The 25,731-nt window shown below is 40.1% G+C and overlaps 1 protein-coding gene across 2 annotated transcripts in view; it reads left to right on the top strand.

The window, feature by feature from the left end:
- ERC2 (ELKS/RAB6-interacting/CAST family member 2) overlaps positions 1 to 25,731 on the top strand; it is an 858,173-nt gene that overhangs the window by 415,388 nt on the left and 417,054 nt on the right. For both annotated transcript variants that reach the window (XM_087866956.1, XM_087866957.1), the window contains one exon: positions 21,954 to 22,089. In XM_087866956.1, coding sequence (XP_087723082.1) covers positions 21,954 to 22,089 — 136 coding nt within the window. The remainder of the gene's footprint in view (positions 1 to 21,953; positions 22,090 to 25,731) is intronic.

Consider the following 25,731-nt stretch of genomic DNA (forward strand, 5'->3'; position numbering starts at 1 on the left):
AATATGGCAGGAGCTAAGAACAGAGAGGTTTTGTCCAAGCTGTGTTTTAGATGCTTTGGGATAACTAGGTAGCTGTATCTAGTAGGCAGATAGGAATGAAAATCTGAAATTGGACAAAGAGGCATTACCTATGGCAGAGTGTGCCACATTCAATATGAATGTCATGGGCATTCAGAAGGTGGAGGGTTCGGGAAAGTTTCTGTGAATGTGATGGTATTTGCATTGGACCAGAAAAATGGAAAGAATTTTATCAGATGTAGAACTAGATAGGGAGCATGAGCAAAGGCAACAGAAGTGAGAAGGTACAACGCTTGGAAGAGAGGGTAGGGGATTCTGTAGCTTAAGCTCTGGAATAGGGAGAAACATGGGCAGTAAGGGTTTGCCAAGATAGGGAAAGCCTTGAGTGCTTAGCTCAAGACTTTGAACTTTTTGAGTCTAGGAACAGCAAGCAACAATATCCTCCAGAAGGATTAACTCTATAGCATTGCAGTGCTAGAGAGGTAGGCAGTAGCCTAAGCTAGAGGTAACAATGGTGCTGGAAGAAGGTGGTAGCACTAGAGGTGAAGAGGGAGGAACAGGCTTAAGAGAGCAAGGAGAATTAATAAAACAAGCAAACAGACAAAACACAAAAATCAACGCCTGTATATCTATCCTTTAGTTTCTAGAAGAAACTAACAAGAAATTAACAAGAGCCAGCCGGCCGGAAAAACAAATAAATAAAATGCTACTCTAATAGCAGGAAGAAAATAAAGGTGTGGTGGCAGAGATTTTTTGCTCAAGCAGTCTGTAGTTATTGTTGCTGTTATAGTAGGAGAGAAAACAAAAGAGTTAAGTGCATATTTGGTGCTATACATGATGCTATATTCTTTAGAGTTGATCACACATTTTCTTCATGGCAACTCCAAGAGAGCAGATACTATTATTGGTCCCATTTGTGAAATGAGGACAGCCAGGTTCAGAGAAGTTAAGTAACTAGCCTGTTGTCACACAGCTATTAATTAGTGGAACCAGGATTCAAATTCAAATTTTCTGACTCCAGAACCCAGAATCAACCACTGCATTCTATTCCACAGTGAGAAGTTTTGTGCTAGGATAAATTGGTTTGGCCCACTAACTCCTGATACCATAGGGACCACTCTTTAATGTGCTTCTTTTGGGGTGGAAAACTATTTCTATAACACAAAGGATTCCAAGCATTGATGAAAACCTCTTATAATGGAAGTTGAGAAGCTGTTTGTATTGGCAGTTTCTGCAGCCTTTTTTTTTTTTTTTTTTTTTTTTTGAGCTGCTAGTCTGAGTCTTCACCCTCTCTTGAGCAGGAATGCGGAATTCCTCTTTTTGAAGTGAGTTTGAGTGGGCTTGGTGAGTGGGACTCCATGGAGGCAGCAGCGCCTTTGTAGGCTAGAGACAGTCATCAGCTCTGGATGGGCTTCAAGAAACATGGACGGCAGAGGTGGGGGAAGACCTCAGGCCATCCATCCTCCTGCCTGCTGAAGACAGTTCCCAGTGGGGAATTCTGGGGAAGCAGCCAAGAGAAAAGATGTATTTCCAGGAGGGGTTTTCTGCTTCTTCCAGGAATCATTCTTGGGACAGTTCTTCATGGCCCCACACAGTGTGATCAGAGAATCCCAGCAGCATAAAAGCTGAAAAGAAATGAAGGCCTTTTTTGGTGATAAATGATGAGTTTCCTTTTGGAATAAAGAAAAAACCAGTACAAACAAAAAAAACCTCTCTGATAGAGAGATGGTCTTCTCTGTAGCACAGTATCTGTATCTCCCTTGATCTCATCTGAGGCATGTGGGAGGGTTGGCAGCACATAACAGAGGCTGAGAATTCAAACCCATGTACTAGTACCCTTGTCCAGGCGGTCATCATAGTATGGAATCATTTCTTCCTCATCATTATGGCTAGGTCAAAGGGTAGGTATCATGCCATCGAAATGTAGTGTCTTCCTCCTGCAGAGCTTGGGTGGGTTTTTTTGTTTTGTTTTTAAAGTTTTAAACTTTAAACTTTGAAGGTTTAACAACTTTGTCTGTGTGCCTGATAAAAAGGATCTATATTAGCTTCTCAGTTCTTAGAGCTGCTGGGGAGAGGGGGATTTCTTTTCTGTTTATTGTTTGCCACTTCGGTTTACCTTCTCATCTCTCATAGATGTTTTATTTTTGTTCAGTCCTCTAAAATGAAGAGGTTTTGGGTAGAATGATTAACATTGCTTTCCTCAATTTCTCTACATTTTAAGTGTTATTTGTAGATTTTTTTTATCAATCAACAAAATTTTGTGAAGTTTAAAAGCACACAAGACCTTTCTAAAGACCCTATATTTTTATAATTTGGATAATTCTTAATTTCTAAGGAATTAGAAAACTTTGCTGCTGCTCATTAAGCACTTTCCATGGGCCAGCCTCTGTGCAGAAAACACTGGTGTGAAATGTTTTTTCTAATCCCCACAACAACCTTGTAATAAGGGCAAAAATCTCTGAAAAGATTGACAAAAAATGTTTAAGTGTGGGAATGGTTATTGCGGAGGTAGAAGGGGAGAAATATAACCTTTCTTTTCACAAACACTTTTGTACTGTTTAATTTTTTATTATGAGCATGTATAATTTTTTAATTAAGATATAATTAATCTACAATAACATACCCTTTTATAATATATAATTTAATTGTTGTTGGTGTATTCACAAGGTTGTACAACCATCACCACCAATTACAGAATTAAATTTTAATCACCCCAGAAAGAAACACTGTACCCATTAGCACTCACGCTCATTTCTCCAATCATCCCCCCACCCCAGCCCCTAATCTACTTTCCATCTCTATGGATTTGCATATTTGGGACATTTCATATAAATGGGATCATATAATATGTGGTCTTTTGTGATTGGATTCTTGCACTGAGCATGATGTGTTTGGGTTCATTCATGCTGTGGCATATGTCAGTATTTCATTCCTTCTTATTGCTGAATAAGATTCCATTATGTGAGTATACCATATTTTTTAAATATATATTCATTAATTGTTCAAGTTTTGGGCTATTTGTGCTTTTTATTTATTCTCAAGAATGCTAATATGAACATTCATGTGCAAGTTGTTGTTTGAGTATTTGTTTTCATTCTCTTGGGTATGTACCTAGGAGTGGAATTGCTATGTCATATGGTAATCCTGTTTAAGTTCTGGAAGAACTGCCCAGTTGTTTTTCATGGTGGCTGTACTATTCTATATTCCCACTAGTACCATGTAATAGTTCCAGTTTCTCCACATTCTCACCGAAATTTGTTATTGCTGGTCGTTTTGGTCATAGCCATCCTGGAAGGGCGATGTGGTATCTCGTTGTGGTTTTGATTTGCATTTTCCTAAGGACTAATGATGACGAACATCTTTTCAGGCACTTATTGGCCAATTGTGTATCTTCCATGGACAGATGTCTATTCAGAGTCTTTGCCCATTTTTAATTGTGTTATTAGTCTTTTCATTATTGAGTTGTAAAAGTTATTTACGTATTATGGATATTAGACCTTTATTAGATATATGATTTTTTATATTCTCTTGTGTACAAGTAATTTTACACTTGCATTTGCTGTGTTCTATTAAAAACACAACAGTCGGCATTTTTTAGTAAGTTGGAAGGGTGATAGATTTAACAAAATTATGCCTCAGGAAAAGTACATGAATTTGTACTGTTGTAATTAAATATGTTGCTTACGAATAAATTACCAGTTGACAGTTTTACATTGGCATTACTGTTTTGGGGGTGCTATGAGGTAGGATTAGGAACAGTTTGGTAATATTTAGAACTTTTTCAAAGTGTAATCTTGACACCAAAGATATATACTGTATTCTCTGAATACACACATGGTCACTTGTATCAAATAGATGCTTCCCTCATTTGGTGATGTTTTAGCCACCTTAGAAATGGACTTTACCTTGAATATTTTCTTAGCTTTTGTCTACTGATGTGACTGAACTTCAGAATTTGAGCCACTTCCAACCAAATAATTTGCCCATTTAAATGCTCAGGGTATGGCCTCATTTTATAGTGCCGTAAAATGAAATTTAAAAAGCCTCTCCAGAGAGCTGTGATTACCTTTTTTTTCTTTAGTTGTTAGCCAAGCTAATAAATATTCTTAGCAGTTTTGTCATCATATGTCATATAAAACTAGATCTAATGATCAAATCTATGAGAGGATCCCAAGTACCACGGCCTTCTGAACAGCTTGAGAGGAAGAAGTGATCCACCTGATCATTAGACCCTTGGGTCTTCTGTAGCAAGACGTAGCACACACCTCTCAGAAGGGTGGATGAAGGGGCCCTTAGCAAGGTTTGGCTTGCTGAAGATCAACTGGCTGGCTGCTCAGAGAAGCAAAGCTGTAACTGCCTGGCCTGTGGTGCTCTATGTTCCTGGTTCTCACAGAGGATGTACTTGGCTATGTTTGGAGATGGTCCCATGAGCCTCTCTTCTGGTACATACATCTATGCGTGTGTATTCCAGTTCCTGACCAGTGCCTTTCTAATCTTCCTGCTTTTCTGGCTCCCCAGCATGCCTTCTTGGGTTCTCTAGCACATGGTCTCTCTTTTCAGAGGTCTCCATTAAAGCCTGGGACCTTTCTCAAATTCTTGACAGTCAGTAATTCATAAAGGGAAAATGAATTAACTCCGTTTTAGCATAGCTGTAGGGCAAGTGAAGTTTGGAAGTGATTGCTGCAGGCTGTTAAGACAGCTACTTAGCTTTCAGGGCTGGCAAGAGAAGGATGAAAAGTAATGAGTTAACCTGCTAAGAATTTGGCCATTTTAATCATTTGAGTCTGGCTATACTTTGTCTCCATTTATACCGAGTGGGGAAACAGTTATCTTGATAAGCAGGGATTTATCTTACCCCACCTCTCAGTGGCTGCCTGGATTCAGAGTAGAATAGACTCCTTTATGTAGCAAGGGGAATGGGCATGCTTTGTATGAGTAAGAAAAAGAAAAAAAGCCATTGGTATTTTTTCAAAGTTCTTATCAGCAAAGAGCATTACCAAGAAATCCAATAGGGTAGTAATGACATTCAATTTTATTTGTACCAGGAATGCACAGATGGCTAGAGTTAGCAGCTATTCATTTTTAGCACATATCTCTCATTAATGTTGGGAGGAATTACAACAGACCTATCAAAGGGGGAAAAAATAGAGGAGAGTCTGCAGTATCAAATAAACGTGCATCATTTTTTGTGCAAGGGTCACATACTTTGAATAATTCCTTGCTGTAATTGTAACTTTCCATAGTTATTTTATTCTTCTTGTTGAATTTGTATGTTGTCATGGTATTTTTAATGGCCTGAAGAAAGGCATTTCAGCAAACTGCCCAGGTCTGAGACTTACAATTAGTCATTGCAGCTTGTGGGATTGTTTGTGAATAGCTCAATCGAGATGTGTTTTTACATAAAAGTTCCCCTTGATTAATTGCCCAGGAAATGCTTCCAGTTCATAGAGATTTGTAAATCTGTATCATAAAATATTCCATTTGCAACAGTTCAGTCAGTGAGAAACTTGTGATTTTTTTTAAGCCATCATGTGTTCAGGTGTTGCCAGGACTTTTCTTTTAATCAATTTCCACCAAACAACAATATAGAAATTAAATCCCAACAGTCCAGAAAGCTAGAGTTATTTCCCTTCTACATTCAGGACATAAAGAAATAGTCTGGTTTTCTGGAAGATCCAAATTAAAATGTATTAAAAAAAAAAAAAAGAAAAATCAAATGGGAAAGAAAATCAGTTAATTAAAAATACAGGACTTGGGTTCAATGGTACCAAATTTAGTAAGAATTTGACACGTTATTTTCTTTATTTTAAGATTTTATTTATATATTTGAGAGAGAGAGAGAGAGAGCAGGGGGGAGGGGCAGAGGCAGAGGGAGAAGCAGACTCCCCGCTGAGCAGGTCAGTCCCAGGACCCTGGGATCATGACCTGAGTCGAAGGCAGCTGCTTAACCAACTGAGCCACCGAGGCGCCCTGACACATTATTTTCTAGTAGAATGTTGCTTTTCTTATGGGCTGGACTTGGATATGTTAAATTTATAGGGGTTTTCAGTATCTTCAGTTGGGAAAGGGGAAAATCTTTCTTGCTTCCAATTTCTTCTTTGGATGGTGAAGAATCCTCATTTTATAAGATGCAACCAGAAAGAATTTAGTGTTCATATTAGCAAATGAGCTTACTAGTAATAGGAAGTATTGCCTAAAGTGAAAAATATGAGGTTGAGACACTAATAGAGCAAAACACTGTTTTTGCACATGAATTCCTTTTCTTCTGTTTTATCTTGAATCTTAAATATTTTTCATATTCATCTAATTAATATTGGTGATGTTTTTCTCTTAAAAGTGAAAAAATTTTAATATGAGTTATCACCTAGTAGTGTAGGAGAATTAGTCCATACGATGTGAGTTTAAATTATTTCTCATTTCTAAATTACATGACAGCTACATTTAATAGAGTCATTCATCATCATCCTGTAGGAACTTTATACAACTTCCAGTATTTCCCAGACCTCAGCTGTTCACTGGGTAAATGGTTTCCTTGAATGCTGTGTGAGGAATGTGAGAGCAGGCTTCCTCTTGTGTGTCTGTCTGTCTGTCTTCACAGAGTTTCAGACGATTTTTAGTCTCCTTTGGTGTCTATTTTATACAATGGATAGAGCCTTTGCCTAAAGGAGAGATGCCCTCACAGGCACTGCTTGGGTGTGTGTGTATGAAAGAAATATGAATATATATGTGCATGTATGTTTTTGTGTGTAGTAAGGATGAGTAGTAGGTGTGTGTGAACTAAATATATGTATGTGTATGTATATGTATGTGTGCGTATGAATGTTTGTATGTTTGTGTGTGTATCTCCTGATGTAAGAAACAGACTATTTGCTGAGGTTTCTGTGGTAAAAAGAGAAGATGCTTGGAAGGGCTGACAGGGATTGGTGGTGACATAGTTTTGGGAAACAATCTTATAGCCAAATAATGGTGGAGTTGCTTTTGTTTTTGTTTTTGTTCTTGTCTTGATGGGAGGATTATCCTGGTTAGCTCTGATAAGAAATTAGCAAGTGAGGTAAATCCAAGAATAGCAACGATAAGTTAGGAAAATGGCCTGAGTTGTAGAGTCTAACGGGTTGGAATGGAACCCAGTTCTGCCTCCTTCCAGTTGCAGGAGCCCTCTAAGCAAGTTGCTTGCTTGCTCATCCTCATCTTTCTAGTCTACGATGGGGATAACGACACCTACGTCATACAGTGGTCCTGAGGAATAAACATGTACATTGTCCAGTGCAGAGAGATGCTGATAAAATGCTACTTTCTATAGCATGCCTGCTTGTGAACCTCAGTCCTGGTGGCTGCTCTGTGGTTTTAGATGGGACCACAGTTCCTCAAAGTTGGGCCACACTGACCTTGGGAGGTCCAGAAGCATTGTCATCCAGGTGGAAGTAGAAAGGGCATGAAAAACTCCTGTGGATGCTTAGGATTTTGCTGCATCCCTCCAGGTAAAGATCCTATCATGACTCCGGTGTGGAAGACTGGGTTCTTTGAGGAAATAGTCTGGGTCAGGAAGAAGGAAGCATGAGAGGGGTCAGGAGTCTACAGATAGGCTCTGGAGGAGGCCTGAGAGTTCACTGTATTTTTCAGAATCTTTCTGAAATGGACAGAGGTCTAAGCTGGCTCTTGGTCTTCTCCCATTGTTTTGATTTGAATCACTGTCATCAAGTAGGAGACCTTTCCACGGGGGCAGTGGAGAGAACAGGAATACATTGATTCACAAGAAGAATAAGAGCTGCCCGATATGTCTTATGATTGGGAGGTGGCTGCGAGTTTTCATGACTTATATAGCAGAGCTAAGTCCTGCTCCACAAACCCAGGAGGACAAGAAATGCCACATCTTTGTCTTTATTGCTTTCAAAGCCACTTAGATCAGACCTCAGATTGGAGGCCACACAACCAGTAGAGGCAGAGGCAGACAGGTGACCCAGATATCACCTCCAGAACCCCTCAATCAGCCTGTCATGCTACCTCCTAAGGTTTGAGCTTTTAACTGTGGAGCTGAGATAGCCCAGGCCCTCAGATAGGTGCCATCTTCATGGCACTTTGTGAGTCCTGGGATGTGGGGTTGAGGTCATGGGAACCTTCTTTCCAACATTTTTCCATTTGTCATTGAATGAAGGTAGGTGTCTGTCCCCCACAGTGAGCCAGCTTGGATTCATGGAGGACAGAAGTCACTACCCTTGTTATTCTTTTCCTTATCATTAAAGTCGTTGTAAGGTGGCATTTGTAGATCCTTTATTCTATGCTAGTACTCTTCCTGTATTATCTCATTTATTTCTCTTTTGAGTACGTATTATTTTAGTGTTCATATCCTGTTGTACAGATAAGGAAACTGATATAAAAAAATTAATTCACCCATCCCAAGTCCTTCAGTGAAGAAATGATTGATCTCAGGTTTGAACCCATGCAATTAGGCTACAAGTCACAGCTCTTTAAGCTCACTTTGTCCTACTGTTACTTTTGACCTGTTTCTAGCCTGAAACCAAGAGCTGATTCAGGGCTGTCCTGATTCAGCTTGGATGGCCCATTGGTGAAAAGCAAAGGAAGGGCATTGTTCTGCTTCCAAGCAAATTCCTTAGGTTGGTCAGGGCTGAAATTTCTCAAGGAGATAATGAAGGTCAGTGGTCTATACCTTCCTGGGAATAATGAAGTTGCTGAACACGTCAGAAAGGGTGACTTTCTCTAGTACTGAATAAAAGGAGACGTTTTAAGCAACTCTAACTGATGAAACATGGGGACTGGTGCAGTGGCAACCAGAGATAACTGCTTGTACCTCCTAGCTTACCTGGCACTTCCCAGTGATGCCCAGGGTTTTAGACATACCAGCTGAGTATGTGTGTGCAAGCCACTGAACTGCTCTGAACAATTATCTCATCAGTCATCTGTGGAAGATGGGGACTTGGCTCTTGTTCTTCCTTGTTCTGCAGTGCTGTCTCTATCATTTCTAGTCATGGCTTTGGTGGTATCCAGGAATCTTTGTTGTTGTTAGTTTTGTGTTTAAGAATTAGGATGCTTTTAGGTGGTGCACACGAACACTTATGTATTTTATTAATTATGCCTTTTTGTATTAGAGCATCCATAACTGCAGACCAAACATAAACATGATTTCATTAATTCTTGCTTAGAAAGAATCTAAGGCTAAAAGGTATGTAAAGTAAAAATATTTAAAGAAAATATTAAGTAGCGCAGGTAGTACATAGTATAGCAAAAGTCATTGAGATGATACACTAGTAACTAAAACTTGAGAAAATCTGATTAACACTTTTTTCCTTGGACTTTATACCTCAGAATAGTAATTCAGTTGGATGATCATTGGAGGGGGAAAGGGATTAGGTCAAATAAATTTAATAAATATATCCTACCATGTCCCTTTTTAGAGAGTCACAGTGCACTTCACAATAGTAAAGGCTCTGAAAAGTTCTGCAGTATAAGAAACCTGTTCACATTTTTTTTCTATGTCCACAAGACTTATTTGATCCTAGCCCTTTTTTGTTTGTTTTTGTTTTTGCAACAATTAATCACATCCCCCAGAGCCAGTGCTGCCAGAACAGTGTTGTAAACCACTGAGTTAGGCAAACATCACCAAGTGGAACTGAAACAGGTGACATCTCAGTAATAGACTTTGGAAGTGGTTAATTTTGTTGAGGCAATTTTGTGGGGAAATGGCTTGTTCTGTCTCCTCATATAATTGGGGGGAGGTGGCTTACACCGTCTTTGCCGATAATTCTGCCACTTTGTTATCCTTCACTGAGTTTCATTTCATCCGGCATCCACCACTGATTCTGTTTTACTCATTGTCATTTGACTGAGAGTTAGAAGAGATTTGAGTTATGAGAAGAAGAGTGGAAAGAACAGGCATTTATTTTTGCAGTGTGTTGTCATGGGGATAAATACTTGAGAAAGTGTAAGGATGCATAAATTTCCATAACCCCTCATTGGCCATAAGTTATGCCTTCCAAATGCCTTAGGTTGCGCTGGTGAAAATGGTTTGGAAGAAGTTTGAGAAATGGAAAAATGAAGTCTGTTAGGTAGATACCGTGGTAAACAGTTTGAAGTGGACTGTAAAAAGATTGTGAAGTATCTTTGAAAGATTAGCACAAACCAAATAAAATAAAGGTTTGAGAAGCTTTAAATAATTAAAATTAATTGTTTTTGTTCTGTTCTCTGGTTTTCACTCCCTTGAATAGTCCTCTCTACTTGAATGTGGGCATGACCTGTGACTTGAATCTGGCCAGTAGAATGTGGCTAAGGTGATGGGTACCACTCCCTCAAACAGGGTATGTTGTAAGGCGAAGGTGGTGGAGGGCACTTCCATGATTACTTTACATTACATTACATACTTTACTTTACATAAGACTTGATCTTAGCAGACTGAAGGGAGATTTCCCTGCTGGCCTTGAAGAATCAAATAGCTGTAGTATGAACTGCCAATGGAGAGGGACACATGGCAAGGAGCTATAAGCAGCCTCTGGAACCTGAGAGCAGTCTCCAGCTCCAGCCAACAGCCAGTAAAAAGATAGGAACCTTATTCATTCAGCTGCAAGGAAAGGAATTCTTCCAACAACATGAATGAGCCTAGAAGCACATCCTTCCCCAGTGAAGCCAATGGATGAGAAATGCAGTCTAGCTAACATCTTGATTTCAGCCTGGTAAGGCTGGGATCAGAGGGACCAACCAAACTGTGCCTGAACTTCTGACTCACAGAAGCTATGAGATAATAAATGAGTGTTGTTTTAGGCTGCTAAGTTTGTGTTAAGTTGCTGTGCAGGATTGCAAAACTGGTTCAGTGTTAGTCTGAATTACCTTTGGGATGGTTTGATAAGCATACCTCAGACCAGATCCTAAAGAGAATATAACTTACGTATTGATGTTAGTGCTTTGCCTCCCTCTTAGAGAAAAAAGACTGTGGCTCTCAAAAAGGAATATCTAGGTCTGGCTAGAATGCTCCATTTACTTTTGTGACAAAGATCTCATAATAATGTACAGTAATATTAGATTATTTTCATATGGCATAATAGATAAGTCCATGAGCTTTGGCATCATAGAAATGAAAGTTCAAATTCTGGGTCTTCTACTTATTAACTGTATGATGTATGATGCTAACCTCTCTAAGCCTCAGTTTCTTCCTCTGTTGAATGGGGATAAAATTACTGTCCATGTAGGATTTTGTTTTGTTTAACTGAGGCTATATATTTACAGTGCTTAGCATAGTGCCTGACACTTAATATGACATCCAAAGACAGAGGATGTTTTTATTATTTAGCACTATTTGAACATTAATTTCTGATAAGAAATAATATAGACTCTGACACATTATTTCTGTACTTTAATTTGGAAAACCAGCATATAAGATTTTTATCTTCTTATACCTCTGCTTTGTTTTATGTCTGGGCTGCTGCAGACCAATTCCAGATTGGATGCAATAAAAATAGGTCTTGCATACACCAAGTGCCCCTGTGCTCATAGGTTGCTTTGGCTGTATACTGTCTGGGCAAATCGCCCCCAACCTCTGGCCAGACTGTGGAATGTTGGTTTCCTCCAACATTAGCCCCCCGGGGGTCAATTTTCACAGTTTCCATATGTTTTTATATTACCCCAAACTGTAAATACAACTGACACCCTACCAAATTGGCCCTAATGTGCCTATGTCTAACAGTGGAGTCGTAGGCTTTTAGAAGAATACAATACCCTGTGGAATTGTGGCAATTATAGGAATGTTTTGTTTTTAAAGTGTTTAGATTCTATTTTTTTTTATTTGAGGAGAAGTAAATGATGTGCCAGGAGAAGATATGAGTGGGAACAGGGCAGGAGTTTTAACCTTATGTCTTAGCCCTGTCTTTGGTTTGCTCCCACGTTTCCAGAAGTTCTGTCCTAAGATCTGTTATTGTTCTTGCCCTTTTGTTTTCCTCTTACTTTCCCTTTTTGTTGAGTGTCTACTTATTTTTATCTTCACTTACTTTACCATCTCCAAATCCTTTGTCTCTGATTAAATCTGTCTGTACAGGAAGAAGAGCCAAATTCATTATGATGCAGTGAAGTTCCAGGATATGAAATACGCTGTAGATTCACCCATAAAACCAAATAATTTGTTCAAAAAGTGGTCACATTGAGGTTAACGGGTTCAGAGACCGGAAATTAATAGGGAAATTGCATGGCGTTCTTGTTGGTTTTGTGTTCTGCTTCGTAGCTGGGTCTTCATTTCAGGAACTGTGGCTGCCACCGTGAAGTTTGAAGCTGTTAAGCTCCCACCTTCCATTCCAAGGCTCCCCTGGTGGAAAGCCAATATTCTTGGGTAATTACCTCATGTGTATCTAGTTCTCTAATAGCCAACCGAGTTGCTGCTCAGGGCATCTTATAAAGTTTGGAGTGGTGTGCCTTAAAGTGGCTGGGCTACAGAACAGAGAATATATCCTGAGAATTTCTGGTGCGGTTCCCTAGACCTTCCTGCGGCAGCCTGGGAGAAGGGAAAGTAAGAGTGGTGTGAAGGAGCTCTGCAGCATTGTCCACAGCTGGGTGGCACAGTACAGAGGTTAAGGGCATGGGGGTGGCCTCTGGAGCCAGACTGACTGAGAATATCTCTCTGTACTCACTCATGCTGTAACCTTGGGCAGTTTCCTCATCTGTAGGAGGAATAATCAAAGGACCTGCCTAAGAGGGTTGTTGTGAGGATTAATAAGCTAATAAGTATAAGATGCTTAGAGCACATCATGTGATGTGAGTATTTTCTGCCTCTAGTTATCATTATTACATAGCAATTTTAGAACATGTCTAGACCAAAGTTCAGCAAACTCAGGCCAAACACAGCCTTGCCACCTGTTTGTGTAAATAAAGTTTTATTGGAACACAGCCATGCCCATTTTTGTAGCATGCTTAGGCTGCTTTCATGAAACAATGACAAAGTTGAGGCAAAGTTGAATACTTTCTGGATTCTTAATACTTTCCATTTGTTCCTTCATTCTTTCCACATGGTTTACAAAGCCTAAGATATTTCCTAGCTATATCTTTATAGAAAGCGTTTGCTGATCCTTGTTTTTAGACTAAAGCATAAATGAGAAAAGCCATCAGTCTGCTGTGAACCATGTAGACTTTTAAAAACCATCTATTGAATATGAAATAAGTTAGGAAGGAGATACTGGGTCATTTCTTTTGTGTGTAGCCTTGTAGATCTTCAGTTTAATTTCAAAAGTGACCTTTATAGGAATATAGGAATATCTGGGTTGTTATTGTGTTGGCATCAGATAATAATGCCCAGTTGTGTTAATCAACAGTCCAGTCTCATTTCTTTTTACTTTGACTGGGTACCATTTCATTGACAATAAGCTGATATTCATTATGTGAGATTCAATTCTTCTTTATAGAAAGTGTCTTTCTTAAAACAAATGTAAGAGGGGCACCTGGGTGGCTCAGTCGTTAAACGTCTGCCTTTGGCTCAGGGCGTGATCCCAGGGTCCTGGGATTGAGCCCTGCATCAGGCTCCCTGCTATGCTGGGAGCCTGCTTCTTCCTCTCCCACTCCCCCTGCTTGTGTTCCCTCTCTCGCTGGCTGTCTCTCTCTCTGTCAAATAAATAAATAAAATCTTAAAAAAGCAAAAACAAAACAAATGTAAGAGAGCAATCTTAATTCATGTAAATCCCTAGATACACATTCCTAAATAATTTTATGGGTTCATATAAAACACCTAGCCAACACAAGGGGGCCTGTTTCATCCTTTGACCAAGCAGCAGCAGGTTTTAGAATTAAATTCAGTCCAGCAGAAATCTGTTGGTGACAGTGGAATAGGCATTGTGCTAGATTCTTAGGGAAGAGAAAAAGACAGTTGTGATCAGTGTACAGAGGGGTGCTTATAGCAGAACAAAGGAGACACTAAAGGCTCAGAAATGTGTTGCGTTCTGAGCAAGGCAAGCACAGCATAATTTGGGAATTTATGACATGAGGATCCAACTTTCTAGATTGACCAGGGCTTCTAGGAGGATGTCCTAAGAGGGATACATATGAATTATCTGTGATGAAAGGGCTGAGATGGGAATTAGGTGAAGAGATTTCTAGGAGAGGAAAGCAATATGCAGGGGCCCTCCATACGGTGGGTATTGAGGGTGCAAATGGAAGGCCAGTGTGGCTGGGGGGAGTAGGATGAGATAAGACTTTGAGAGGGAAGAGGTAGACCTAATAAGAGTCATGGAAAGAAACATGGTCTTTTCCATAGGTAGTAGAAATCCAGTGAGAAGTTTTAAGCAGCAAAGAAATATGATCCTGTTTGTATACCAGACACTCTGTCCCCTGTCCTGTGCAGAATGAATTAGATGGACCAGTTGGAGCTGGCATCCTCACCCAACTTGGAGGTGATGGTAGCTTGGGCCAGAGAGGATGTGGTTAGAAGTTGTTCCTTCACTCTTGTGAACACCCCAAGATTGGGCCCTATTCTGGCAGTAATGCCTGTCTGGTGGTAGAATAGCCGGTAATCAATTAAAAATGCAAGTAAATGTATCATTACAAGTTGCAGTGTATGCAGTGGAGGAGGTGCATGGAGTGCGGTTATAACAGTTTTGATGAGGTGGGTATTGTTGAATTTGATGCCCAGAAAGGCCCCTCTGAAGAGGGGACATTTAAGCTGAGACCTGAAGGATCAGTCAGCCATATAAGAGTGGTGGTTGTGAGAGGAAAGGGAAGTGGGGGTGGGGAGAGTTAAACAAAGAGGACAGCACATGTCTATGTCCTCTAGTGGGAAGGAACTAGCATTATTTGGAACTGAAAGAAGACTGGATTCTGGATTCTGGGGGTAAAGATGAAAATGGTTTGGGAGGAGGGTGCTGAGATCCACAGATGTGTGATTTGGTTCTCTGGGAAATGGGAAACCGTTGGAGGATTTGAGGACATGATCTGACTTGTTCTGAAACATTCACTCTTGCTGCTAGGTGGAGAATGGCTTAAAAGGGGCACAAGAGCAGAAGCAGGAGACTGGTAAGGAGAGAAAAGCATCATGGTCCAGGGCAGGAAATGATGGTGACTTGAGGTGTTGTGCTGGCAGGAGTGATGGAGAGAAGGGGTCTGCCCACTCTGTTTCCCTATCCGCATTTCTGCACAGTCAGCTCTCAGCAGGGCATCAGACTACCATGGGATAGGTGGAGCCATGGTGTGCTGAAGTAGGGGATGCTTGCGAGGCAGGTTGAGATGGCAGGGACCCTGCGTTGGGTTCTCCTGGTGGTGCATCTGCTGCCAACTTTGACGATATGGGCTGAGAAGCCTGAGCATATAGTCCGGTCTACAGTGAGAGGAATGTAGAACATCACAATACATTTATTGCTTGACAATGAAAAAAATAATCATTCCTAGGCTACCATTCACAGACCTACAAGGCCAGTCTGTGCTCTCTGGGTCACTAGACCTACATGAGAGGCCAAGCAATAAGAAGTTTATTTGATGAATAGTAAATGTGAGCCAGACTTGTTAGTTCTGTGACCCTTATAACTGTGTATGGTCTGCTTTCCAGGAAGAGTGTCTTGTTAAATAGGTGCCTCTGGACTGAACAACAAGTCCTGAGGAGGGTGAAAAACAGGCCAGCCTTTTCCTGTTTCCTTTTGAATTTCCTGTGGGTGTGTGCCCGTCCTACCAAATGCATCTGGAGGCGGACAAGGGTTATCAGAGGGCACCTGGCTTTCTCCCCGGGGTTTTCCAAAGGAGGACCCCCACCGTCTATTCTCTTCAGCATAGGCTCTCAGCCATTGGGTTCCACTTATATTTAGGGTGATGCTCTATTGATATCTGGGGGAGGAGGTTCTTCAGGGCCAGAATAATGGAGAACAGTTGAGGGAAGTCAGCTCTTCAGAACTTCTCTAGAGTGAAACATCTACAAGAAAAACCCTTTTGTTGCTGATTGTGACCAGCTTCTGCTGTGTGACCTGCTTCCAGGTTTTCCCAGCTTGGGTGGGGAAGTCAATGGTGGAGGTCAGGGAGAGGGCATATGGGCTGTAGAAGAGGGTTTGCGGTAGGAGGAGTTTAGTCCTAAGTCATGTTGGAGCTAAGTTCTAAGACCTTGGCCCTACTTGTTTCTCTTTGCTGGGAGGAGAGCTGGATTCAAGTAGCCACAGCTGGCCAGATACTTTCTCTTGCAGGAAGGGATATCATGCTCATGACACTTAGCACATTTGTATGTGCTATAAAAGTATCTTTAGAATAGTTATGTAGCTTTCTAAAGTTTATAGCTATGCTGGAATACTGAATGGTATTTCAAGCTTTAAAAAAGTGGAATCATCTCAGTGGTTAAAAGTAAAAGCCTTTATTATCGGAAATTCTGCATGCAGTACTCATCGTCAGCTTCCATTGTGTGCATGTGGCCCATCTACTTGTGCAGTCACTTTAGGATCCCAGCTCACTTACCCATGCTTGTTGTGACCTTCCTGCACACTTCCATTAGGATAGCCTTCCAGGAATGCAACTCATCTTATTAAGGAAAGCATACTGGAAGCTAAATGTATGACACAAGGGTTTGATAATGCATTCCAGAGTCCATTGTTGAGGCATTTTGAATACCTGCTATTCTGGTGTGGGAAGCAAGACACGAAATATGTATTCATAACATTACACAACACATGAACACGTTTATATTGGGATCTAAGAGTGAAACAGAGAGGCAATATGCTGGAATCTGTTCTAAGCATTTTACCTGTACTAACCTATCAACTCTTCACAGTAACCCTAAGAGTTAGATACAGTTCTTTCCATTTTATATATGAAGAAGCTGAGTTACAGAGAGGATAAGAAACTTGCCCATGGTCACATAGCTAGAGAGGGATGGACTTCTGATGAGAGCCCAGGGAGCCTGGCTCCAGAGTTTATGCTACTAGCTCCTGTCCTTCAGTGGTTCTTGGAGGGTTCTTATAACCTGGAATGGTCTTCCATTGGGGGTTATACCATTTTACACTCTCAGGTATACCTACATCTGGTTATTTAACCAAGAAATATGAAAGCATATGTCCACAAAAAATTAATACAAGAATGTTCATTGTAACCTTATTCTTTTTTCTAATTTTATTTCATTTGAGTTCAATAGATTAACATCTAGTGTATTATTAGTTTCAGAGGTAGAGTTCAGTAATTCATCAGTTGCATATAACACCCAGTGCTTATTACATCACATGCCCTCCTTAATACCCATCACCCAGTGACCCCATCCCCCCACCCACCTCCCCTCCAGCAACCCTCAGTTTGTTTCCCATAGTTAAGGGTCTCTTATGATTTGTCTCCCTCTGATTTTGTCTTACATTGCAACCTTATTCTTAACAGTAAAAAACTGGAAGCAGTCCAAATATCCATTTAACAAGGGGGTGGCTAATCAAGCTGTAGTATATTCATATAATGGAATACCACCTGATTTCAGCAATAAGAAGGAACTTAGGCACAATATGAGTGAGTCTCAAAAACCTTAGCTGAGTCAAAGAAGTCAGACACAGAAGGCCATGTACTGTGTGATTCTATATATAGGAAGTTCAAGAACAGACAAAACAAATCCATGCAGATAAAAGTTGGGATACCAATTACTTCCTGTCAGGGGGCAGCGTCATGCGGCTGGGTGATGGCAATGCTCTATATTTTGATTGGTCAAAAATCATTAATTTTTACACTTAATATCTGTGCATTTTCTTGTATGTATTTATACCTCATTTACACACACATACACACACACACACACACATACAAATGCATACAGTAACACATGGAAATCCCCCCTTCTTCCCTAATCCATTCCCTTCCTCAGTGGTAATCACTGTTTACAGACTGGTGTGGGGTTTCCATCAGTTTCCATTTCAATGGATGTGTGTATATATACATCCAAATAGGCTTTTATATTTTAACATAAATAAGATCAGACTATATGTATTATTCTGCTACCTGCTTTCATTTTTGATTAACGATATGTCTTGAAGGGTTTTCCATGTCCATACTTTAGTTTTGCCTTAATCTTCTTAGCTAGCTTGGAGTTCCAGAGTATGAATGCACTTGATTTCTTCAGCCAATCTCCTGCTGGACAGTTTGGCAGTTTTCAAGTTTTCAGTTTGACAGTGCTATAATGAAAATTTTGTACATAAATATTCATGCATATGTGCAAGCATTTTTGTAGGCTACGTTCCTAGAAGTGGGTTTGCTTGGGCAAAAGGTATGGACACTTTGGTGGATACTGCCAAATTGGTTTATAATTTTGCAACCAGTTTTTGTCAGTTATACCCTTTCTGACCGCATATGAGAGTGCTAGATTCTGGCCTTCTTGCCAACAATGGACATTATGAATCTTTTAATGTTTTTGAGATAGGGTAAAAAAATGACATCTTTTTCTGCTGAGATTTAAAAAAAGAGAAGCCTTGATTTTCTCCTTTATATACAATATACACATGCACATATGTACTTCCTGTTCCACACTCCCTCCCAGCTATGTAATTTTAGAGTCCTCAAAGCCTGATACTTTCTCACCAGCAAGTTAGGGAACACTTTCTAATTTTGGTTTTAATTTGATGAACTTTTCTAGTGAATAGCAGGATTCTGTCCTCTCTGACATTCATTCTTAGTATAGTAGCCATCGTTGTTAATCTTGATACCTATTGCAATTTTTTAAATTTAATCCAAGTTCCTTAATGATGGCTGGATTTTGAAAAGTGACATGACTTGCTTTATGAAACTGGTCAATTTAAATTGAATGATGAAAACTGACCCTACAGCTGTACTCTCCAGCTAACCTCCATCCACCCCTCCTCCATAATGGCTTTCTTAAAAATTTGCATCTTGAATATATTTTTAATGATGTTTCTCTGGATAAAAAAGTTCACCCCGAGGAAACTTTATTTCTGAACGTGGAGCAGGTCAGTTACTGGCAGAGCCTTGGAATCTGAGTTGCCTAGTGGGTGGGAATTTGGGAAGTGGGTATCAACTATAATTCTCTTCTGAGGCAGTATTGCCAGAGGGCATTGCATTCTGCGCCCCCAGGGGTTCTACCTTGCTGAGTTTAGTACAGTTGAGAATTGTACTGAGTTTAGCCCAGTTTATTTATGCATGTGGGTTTACTTCTGAGGAGGGGGGAGATGCAGGGAGTAATAGGTCACTTACAGATTTTATTCTTGAAGATGCTGAAGTTATTACTAGCAAAAATCACAATGGTCATTCCTTCAAGAAGTATCTAGTGAGCTTCTGTGGGGAAACTTTCTCTTCATCAGGGAATCTCATATTTTTAAATTTCATGACTTCTCTACCTGTCTGTCTCTCTTCCTACCCCATAAATTGCTGTTTCAGCCTGGGTTTCAGGTAGCCCTAGGGCTTCTCTGAGGGGTACCTGAGGGAGTGACTGTCTAGAGGTGAGGTTTTGCTCCCCGTCTCCCCTACCCCTTCCCTTTCTCCTACCTCTGCCAGTGCAATCCTTCTCCTTTTTTGGCTTTCAAGTAAGCTTTTACTAGAAGAAAGTGTTCTGGTGCTAGAAATATATTTGAAAACCATAGCACTCCTGCAAGGGAATGTGTATACCTTATAGCTATCTATTGATATTCATGTGTACAAAGACAAGATGATCGTTTTCATCACCTTGCTCTGCATCCACCTAATTGGCCAAATCCTGAGCAGTGCCATTCAAAACCCAGCTTTTCTTTTTCAATCACTAGTGTCCTACATCAGGCAGCATTTGAAGGTTATGGTTGGAGAATGTGGAAGATAGGTCTCCATCACAATGTCTCAACTTCAGTTTTCCATTATTCTTAGCCACTCATTTGTAATTCAGAGAAGCTTTAAGGGATGCATGGATTTGGAGGTTTATTTTTTAATTTTTGGATTGAAAAAAACACTGCATCATCCCTGAAAGTCAGATCTATGTATGTTCATACTGCCCCAAGAACTTTGTGGGAATTCTTTATGCAAATGATATTTGCAATTATAATCTGTTTTCTTTTTCAGTGGTACTTGGGGAAAAATGTTTAGCAGTTGGTTCTATTTAAGTGTGTGCTTCAAAATTATAAAAAGTATTTCTTTATAAAAATGTCCTCTACTTAAATAATCTCACTAATAACACTGACCTCTCCATCACATCCTATTACTGGGCATGGACCTTATTTCCTGAGCTGGGAAGTGTGCTTGCCCTGGGTTTAGTATGAGTTTTGGAAATACTATATCCTTGTTCAATTAGGAAGCAAGAGGTTGTTCTCAACATCTTTGTAGTAACCAAAAGATAATTTTCTAAAAGAAGATTAGCACGTAGACTTGAGTTGGTAGTTTCAGATGTGTAAGTTAGTGTATTGGGTAAAAACAAGGAAATGTCGGATAATAATTATCCAATCCAAACGTTGCCCAAGTAGATGGCTGTTCTGTCTCACCACCATCCTCTTAATAAATGTCACCAGGAATAGTTAAATCACTGTTTCAGCCAGTACTGTAAGTTTTCATAAGGACCAAAGTGTTCAGAATATTTTCATCTGCAGGATTTCTGATAGAAGATCATTCAGCTTAATAAGTTCTCTTGAAGTTCATTTTCTTGGAGTGTGAGGGAGTAGGGGAATATTTAATTTTATGAGGACTAGAAATAAAACTTTCTTCTTGAGCATGGCTTCCACTTGATTAGTAATTGTTTTAATTCAACGTGTTTGTTGTGTATCATTTAGTTCTCATCTCGTGCACATTTCCACAAGAACAGTGATTCTCTCTTGCTTGCTTTTGAAGTCAGGGCTCAGTAACAGAGGCTGACTTACCAATGCCTGGGGATTGGGGGGGTGGGGAGAGTCCGGAAGGATCCCGAAAGATTCTGCTCTGCGACCCTCCTATTTTGGAATCAGTGCTCCCAAGCCCTCTGTACTGCCCCTCTGCCTCTTCACGTGTGAGATTAGATTTATACCAGCTGCCATGGACATGGTTGCCTAAATCTGTGGAATGTTTTGCTAAACGCTGCTGCCGAAATAGTCCATATTAAGCCTAGAACTCCTTCCCCCACTCTTTTAACCCATCCTTTGTCCTTAGACTTTTACTCACTTGACCACTTTACGATTTTGCACTTTGACATCCTGTAGATTCATTAAGAACTTTTATTCCAAGCACCAGGGCTTTACTTAACATGATGATTAGCCAAAGTGTTATTCTGTTTGAGCTAAGTGATGACAATGTATTTGATTGGAGCCTTGTAATTGTTATTTTAAAATCAAAGTAATGGATTATGATCTCAGAATAGGAACATGATCCAAAAGAATAATAATAATTAGAAGAGCAACCACTTAGAAGAAAATAAATGCCCCGTCATAGATCAGGGGCCCTGTGTTCCCTGAGTACTGCCTACCTTTGCAGTCCCAGGTTCCCAGGAAGAGTGGATTCTCTTCCCCCTCGCCCTGGGCAAGCCTCACTGCAGCCTTCCAGTTCCTAGAAGTAGTTGGTCCTTTCTTGCCTTGGTAATTGCCCTTGATGTTCCCTCCACTTGGGGAGCACCTCCACTGGTGATTTCTTGGCTGGCTCCTTGGAGTCTTTCCCACTGTCTTGTCTCCTTAGGGAGGTTTCCTGGCCACAGTGCCTAAAGTCATCTTCCTACCCCATGCCTGTCCACACATGCAATGCACATCATCATCTGTCACAGCATGCCATTTATTTCCTCTCCATTAGGAAACCTAAGTTTTGTCTCCTTGGTACTGGTCTGTCTCTCTCACTGGACTTCAAGCTCCATGAGTTGGGTGAAGACTATACATGTCTCATTCACCGTGGCAGCCCCAGTGCCATCCTGGCACTTGGCATTAAGAGGGTGCTCAATACATACTTGTGGTGGAATGAATGGAATATTCTGAAGTTTCAGCTTTTCCTGGATCCATATCAATATATTCTATCCTTACTACTTCTGTTGTGATAACATCTGATCTTCCAGTGGTTGAATTTAACCACACTCTGCTGACTTTTCTTAGGCATATGAAGGATCAGAATAAGAAGGTGGCCAACCTCAAGCACAATCAACAGTTGGAAAAGAAGAAAAATGCTCAATTACTGGAAGAAGTCCGCAGGCGAGAAGATAGCATGGCTGACAACTCACAACACTTGCAGGTGAGCTCAGGGTTCTTCTCTTAAAACCTAAATAATTGGAGATTGACTGTCTCTGACATATAGCCGTTACTGTGGAAAAATATGAACAGAAATGGGAGACTTGCTTTAGCTCTGAGTTCAGAATGAACAATATACTCCCAGAGAACCCAATAGGTCTTTACAACTGTGAAGCATCATTTTCAGAATGCTGCCCAAGAAGAGCTGATTATGGTGGAAACTTTAGTACTGCACAGTCTCACTTTAAAGGTAAGGGCTGCGTTTATAGAGTTGGCAAGAAGCTTAAAACATAGAAATGTTCTCCTTTTAGAATTATATTTCAGTGATTTTGGCGTCAGTAGAAGGGAAATGTATGCATATTATCACGGAAGGTATTTGAAAAAGGATGCATTAAGTTGATCTCAGTTTACAAAACTGGTTTTGTTTTGTTTAAAACTCTGAAGCTCTGACGCAGATCATTATTCTGTCTTCTCTGTGGAATATAGTTATCTCTGAATGGACAGCCCTATCTCAGAAACCAACTGGCTGACTGAAAACACCAATTTTTCCTCATTAACCATCCCTATTTTTGGCAAAGGAGTGCTCCCCATGTGCTCAATAAAACATTCAGGCTAAAACAGGGCATTTGCTTTGAAGTTCCTTTATTTATTCCAGTGTGCCTTTAAACAGAACAGTTCAAGTTCAACTTGGCCAGAGTTCATGTTAAATTTTGCTTATTAATTAGTGTCTTTCTCCAGTTATATATTAGGTTTCCTCCTTGGAGATAGAAGAAGTTAGATAGTTTCAATATGTACTCACAGTTCATCTTTTTAATTGACCAAAGGGGAAATAAATAATTATTCTAGATTAGGAAATACAAGGAAATGTCTTGCACAGAGCATGGCACATGAAGGTTACTTAGTCAATATTAGTTTCTTTTTTCTCTGTGTCCTAGAGGTGCCTTAATGGTTTCAATCAAGGCCCTTTGCATGGATGGCTGATTTCGATAGCACAATAGTAGCATCAAGTCTTTTGTTCAGGCTTGGGAACACCTAAGCATGGACTGGTAGCTTATTTGAATCCACAGCTTTCTCAATATTCTTGTCCCAGGATTTGGGGCTTAGTTTCCCTACCAATCATACAAGATATTAGATTGGAGCCTACAGACTGAGATCACGAGAATTAAAATTTGTAGAACATCTTATTGCCTTGCCAGGCATATATTCTCATTTGTTCTTCACCACAATGTTGGTGATTTTACACTTGGTAGAGCTGGAGTCAGCCTTCAAGAAACTAATGTAGAGGAATAATCACAGTAGTAGTTATCATTTATTGAACTTTTCGTAATACTGGGTACTATGATATGTACTTTGCAGCACCTATTTAATTCTTTTTTTTAAGATTTCATTTATTTATTTGAGAGAAAGAGCAGAGCGAGTGAGAGAAAGAGAGAGCACAAGTGGGTGGCAGGGATGGAGAGGGAGAAGCAGACTTCCCACTGAGCAGGGAGCCCAAGGTGAGGCTTGATCCCAGGACCTCAAGATCATGACCTGAGCTGAAGGCAGACACTTAACTGACTGAGTCACCCAGGCGCCCCAGCATCTATTTAATTCTTATATGAGCTGGGTTAGTTGGGACTCTTAGTTGCAATTGATAGGAACACAGCTCAATCTGAAGTAAGCAAAAAAGGGAATCAGTTAGCTAAAAAGGCCAAGGTGAACTTCAGGCCTGACTACACTCAGATATCCCAACACTGGCATCAGAAATCTGTCTACATTCTACTAATAGGTGCACTCTATTCTTTGTTGCCCTGATTCTTAGGAGCTGTCCACAGTGATGCCAACCATGGCCACCAGCAGCCAGCCTCCAGTGTGAGTGTAGTCATGCTTGGAGAGGAGAAAGGTTCTAGCAAAAGTTCATACCTGAAAGAATGCATATATTCGCCAGGCCAGGGTGTGATCACCTGGAACCTAGGGAATAGAGGTTAGCCACGCCCAAATCCTATGGGCTGAGAGTGGGAACAGGTGACCTCACACAAGAAGGAAAGGAGTCTGTTACTAGAAGGGATGCTGGACAGTAAAAACATAGAGATCCACTACAGCCATCATATGGGGAGATAAGCTGTTATCCGATTTGATATATGAGAAGAAGGAGGCTCTGAGGGGTTACATAACTTGCCCAAAATTACTTAGCTAGTAAGTGGCAGAGCCAGGACTCAAACTTAGATCTGACCATGTTTAGAAGATGAAAGTTCAGGAAAAGAGTTCTAAAAGAGGATGACAAGAAAACAGTGGAGTGGCAGAGAGTCTTCGGAGCGAACGGAATTAGAGCTGACATGGGAGGGACACAGCAGTAGGGAAGGCACTCCAAGAAAGAGAACTGTCTGCAAAGGCATAGAATCTGTGTAAAGCAAGGTACAGTAGGGCACAAAACATAGCAGACCGATTGATTATGGTGTCAGTTGTCAGTGAGGTAAGTGTTACCATCTTTCTTTAACTCTGGAGCTAGAATGCCCAGAGCTTCATTTCAAGCTTCAGAATTTACTCATTGAATGTCTTTGGGCAGGTGACTTACTCTCCCTCATTTCAGTTTCCTCATCTGTAAAATGGGAATAATAATAATTGCATCAACTCCAGAGTTGCTCTGAGGATTAAAGAGTTAATGCATAATAAAGAATTTAGAATTGTACTTGGCATAAGCTATGCTCACAGTAAGTATTAATGATTAATTGTTATTATGATAACAAAGGAAAGGTAAAAGGAACATTTTGTGAAATTGTTGTCTGTGATATGTGTGGACATTTATACAGTTCTACTCTGATATGCATTGAGCATCAGACTTGCTGTCTTTTCTATATATAGTCATTTCTTTTCTAAGGACACATCCAGTTATGGAAATTAATGTCTTGTTTTGACTCATGAACTTTTGCATAGCAATATTTTTATAAGGGGCCTCTTGATAACTACCTCATAGACCTATTCATAAAAGATAGCATGGTCTGGGATTGCTTAGTTGCATTCCTGACCACCCCAAATAAAGGATAGTATTTGAAATGCAATAAAAAGTAATCACGATTAATTTTGATGAAAATGTCTCTGGTTAAGGTTAATAGAGAGTGAAACTCCCACTTTCTTGGATTGTTAAGCAGATGTACTCAGATGCAGTAATTACTGCCTTCTGAAGACAGAACTTTCCTTTCTTGGGGCATTTGATTTTTTAATATCACTGTTGTTTTAAGTATTTCCTGCTTATGAGTTAGCTTCTCAAGCCTTATTACTAAGTGTCTGTGAGCTGGGGTCCAGTTTGTTTGGTTGGACAGTTGGTTGATTGGTTAGTAGTTGTGGGATTGGCACCTACTAAATTTGGTTTATTCTATACTAGTTTTTTATTAGGGTTGGACATGCTGACTTAATGATTTTGATCAACCAAATAGGTATCATATCCAGAAAAATCTCAGGTAGAGTATTTTCTGCAACAATAATAGCTGTTGGATGAGGTTCCAAAAGAGAGATTGAAGAGATTCAACTAGTTATGATAATTGGAGACAAAGTTGAATGTATTCAAACCCGAACATAATAGCAACAGGCAAAAACTGGGCTATTTCAGTCCAATCTGGATATACAGTCATGCGAAGAAACATTTCACAAACCCAACCTTCTTTAGCTC

This window comes from Ursus americanus, chromosome 14, assembly GCF_024610735.1.
Source record: "Ursus americanus isolate L20-20 chromosome 14, mUrsAme1.1.p, whole genome shotgun sequence".
Lineage (NCBI taxonomy): Eukaryota > Metazoa > Chordata > Mammalia > Carnivora > Ursidae > Ursus > Ursus americanus.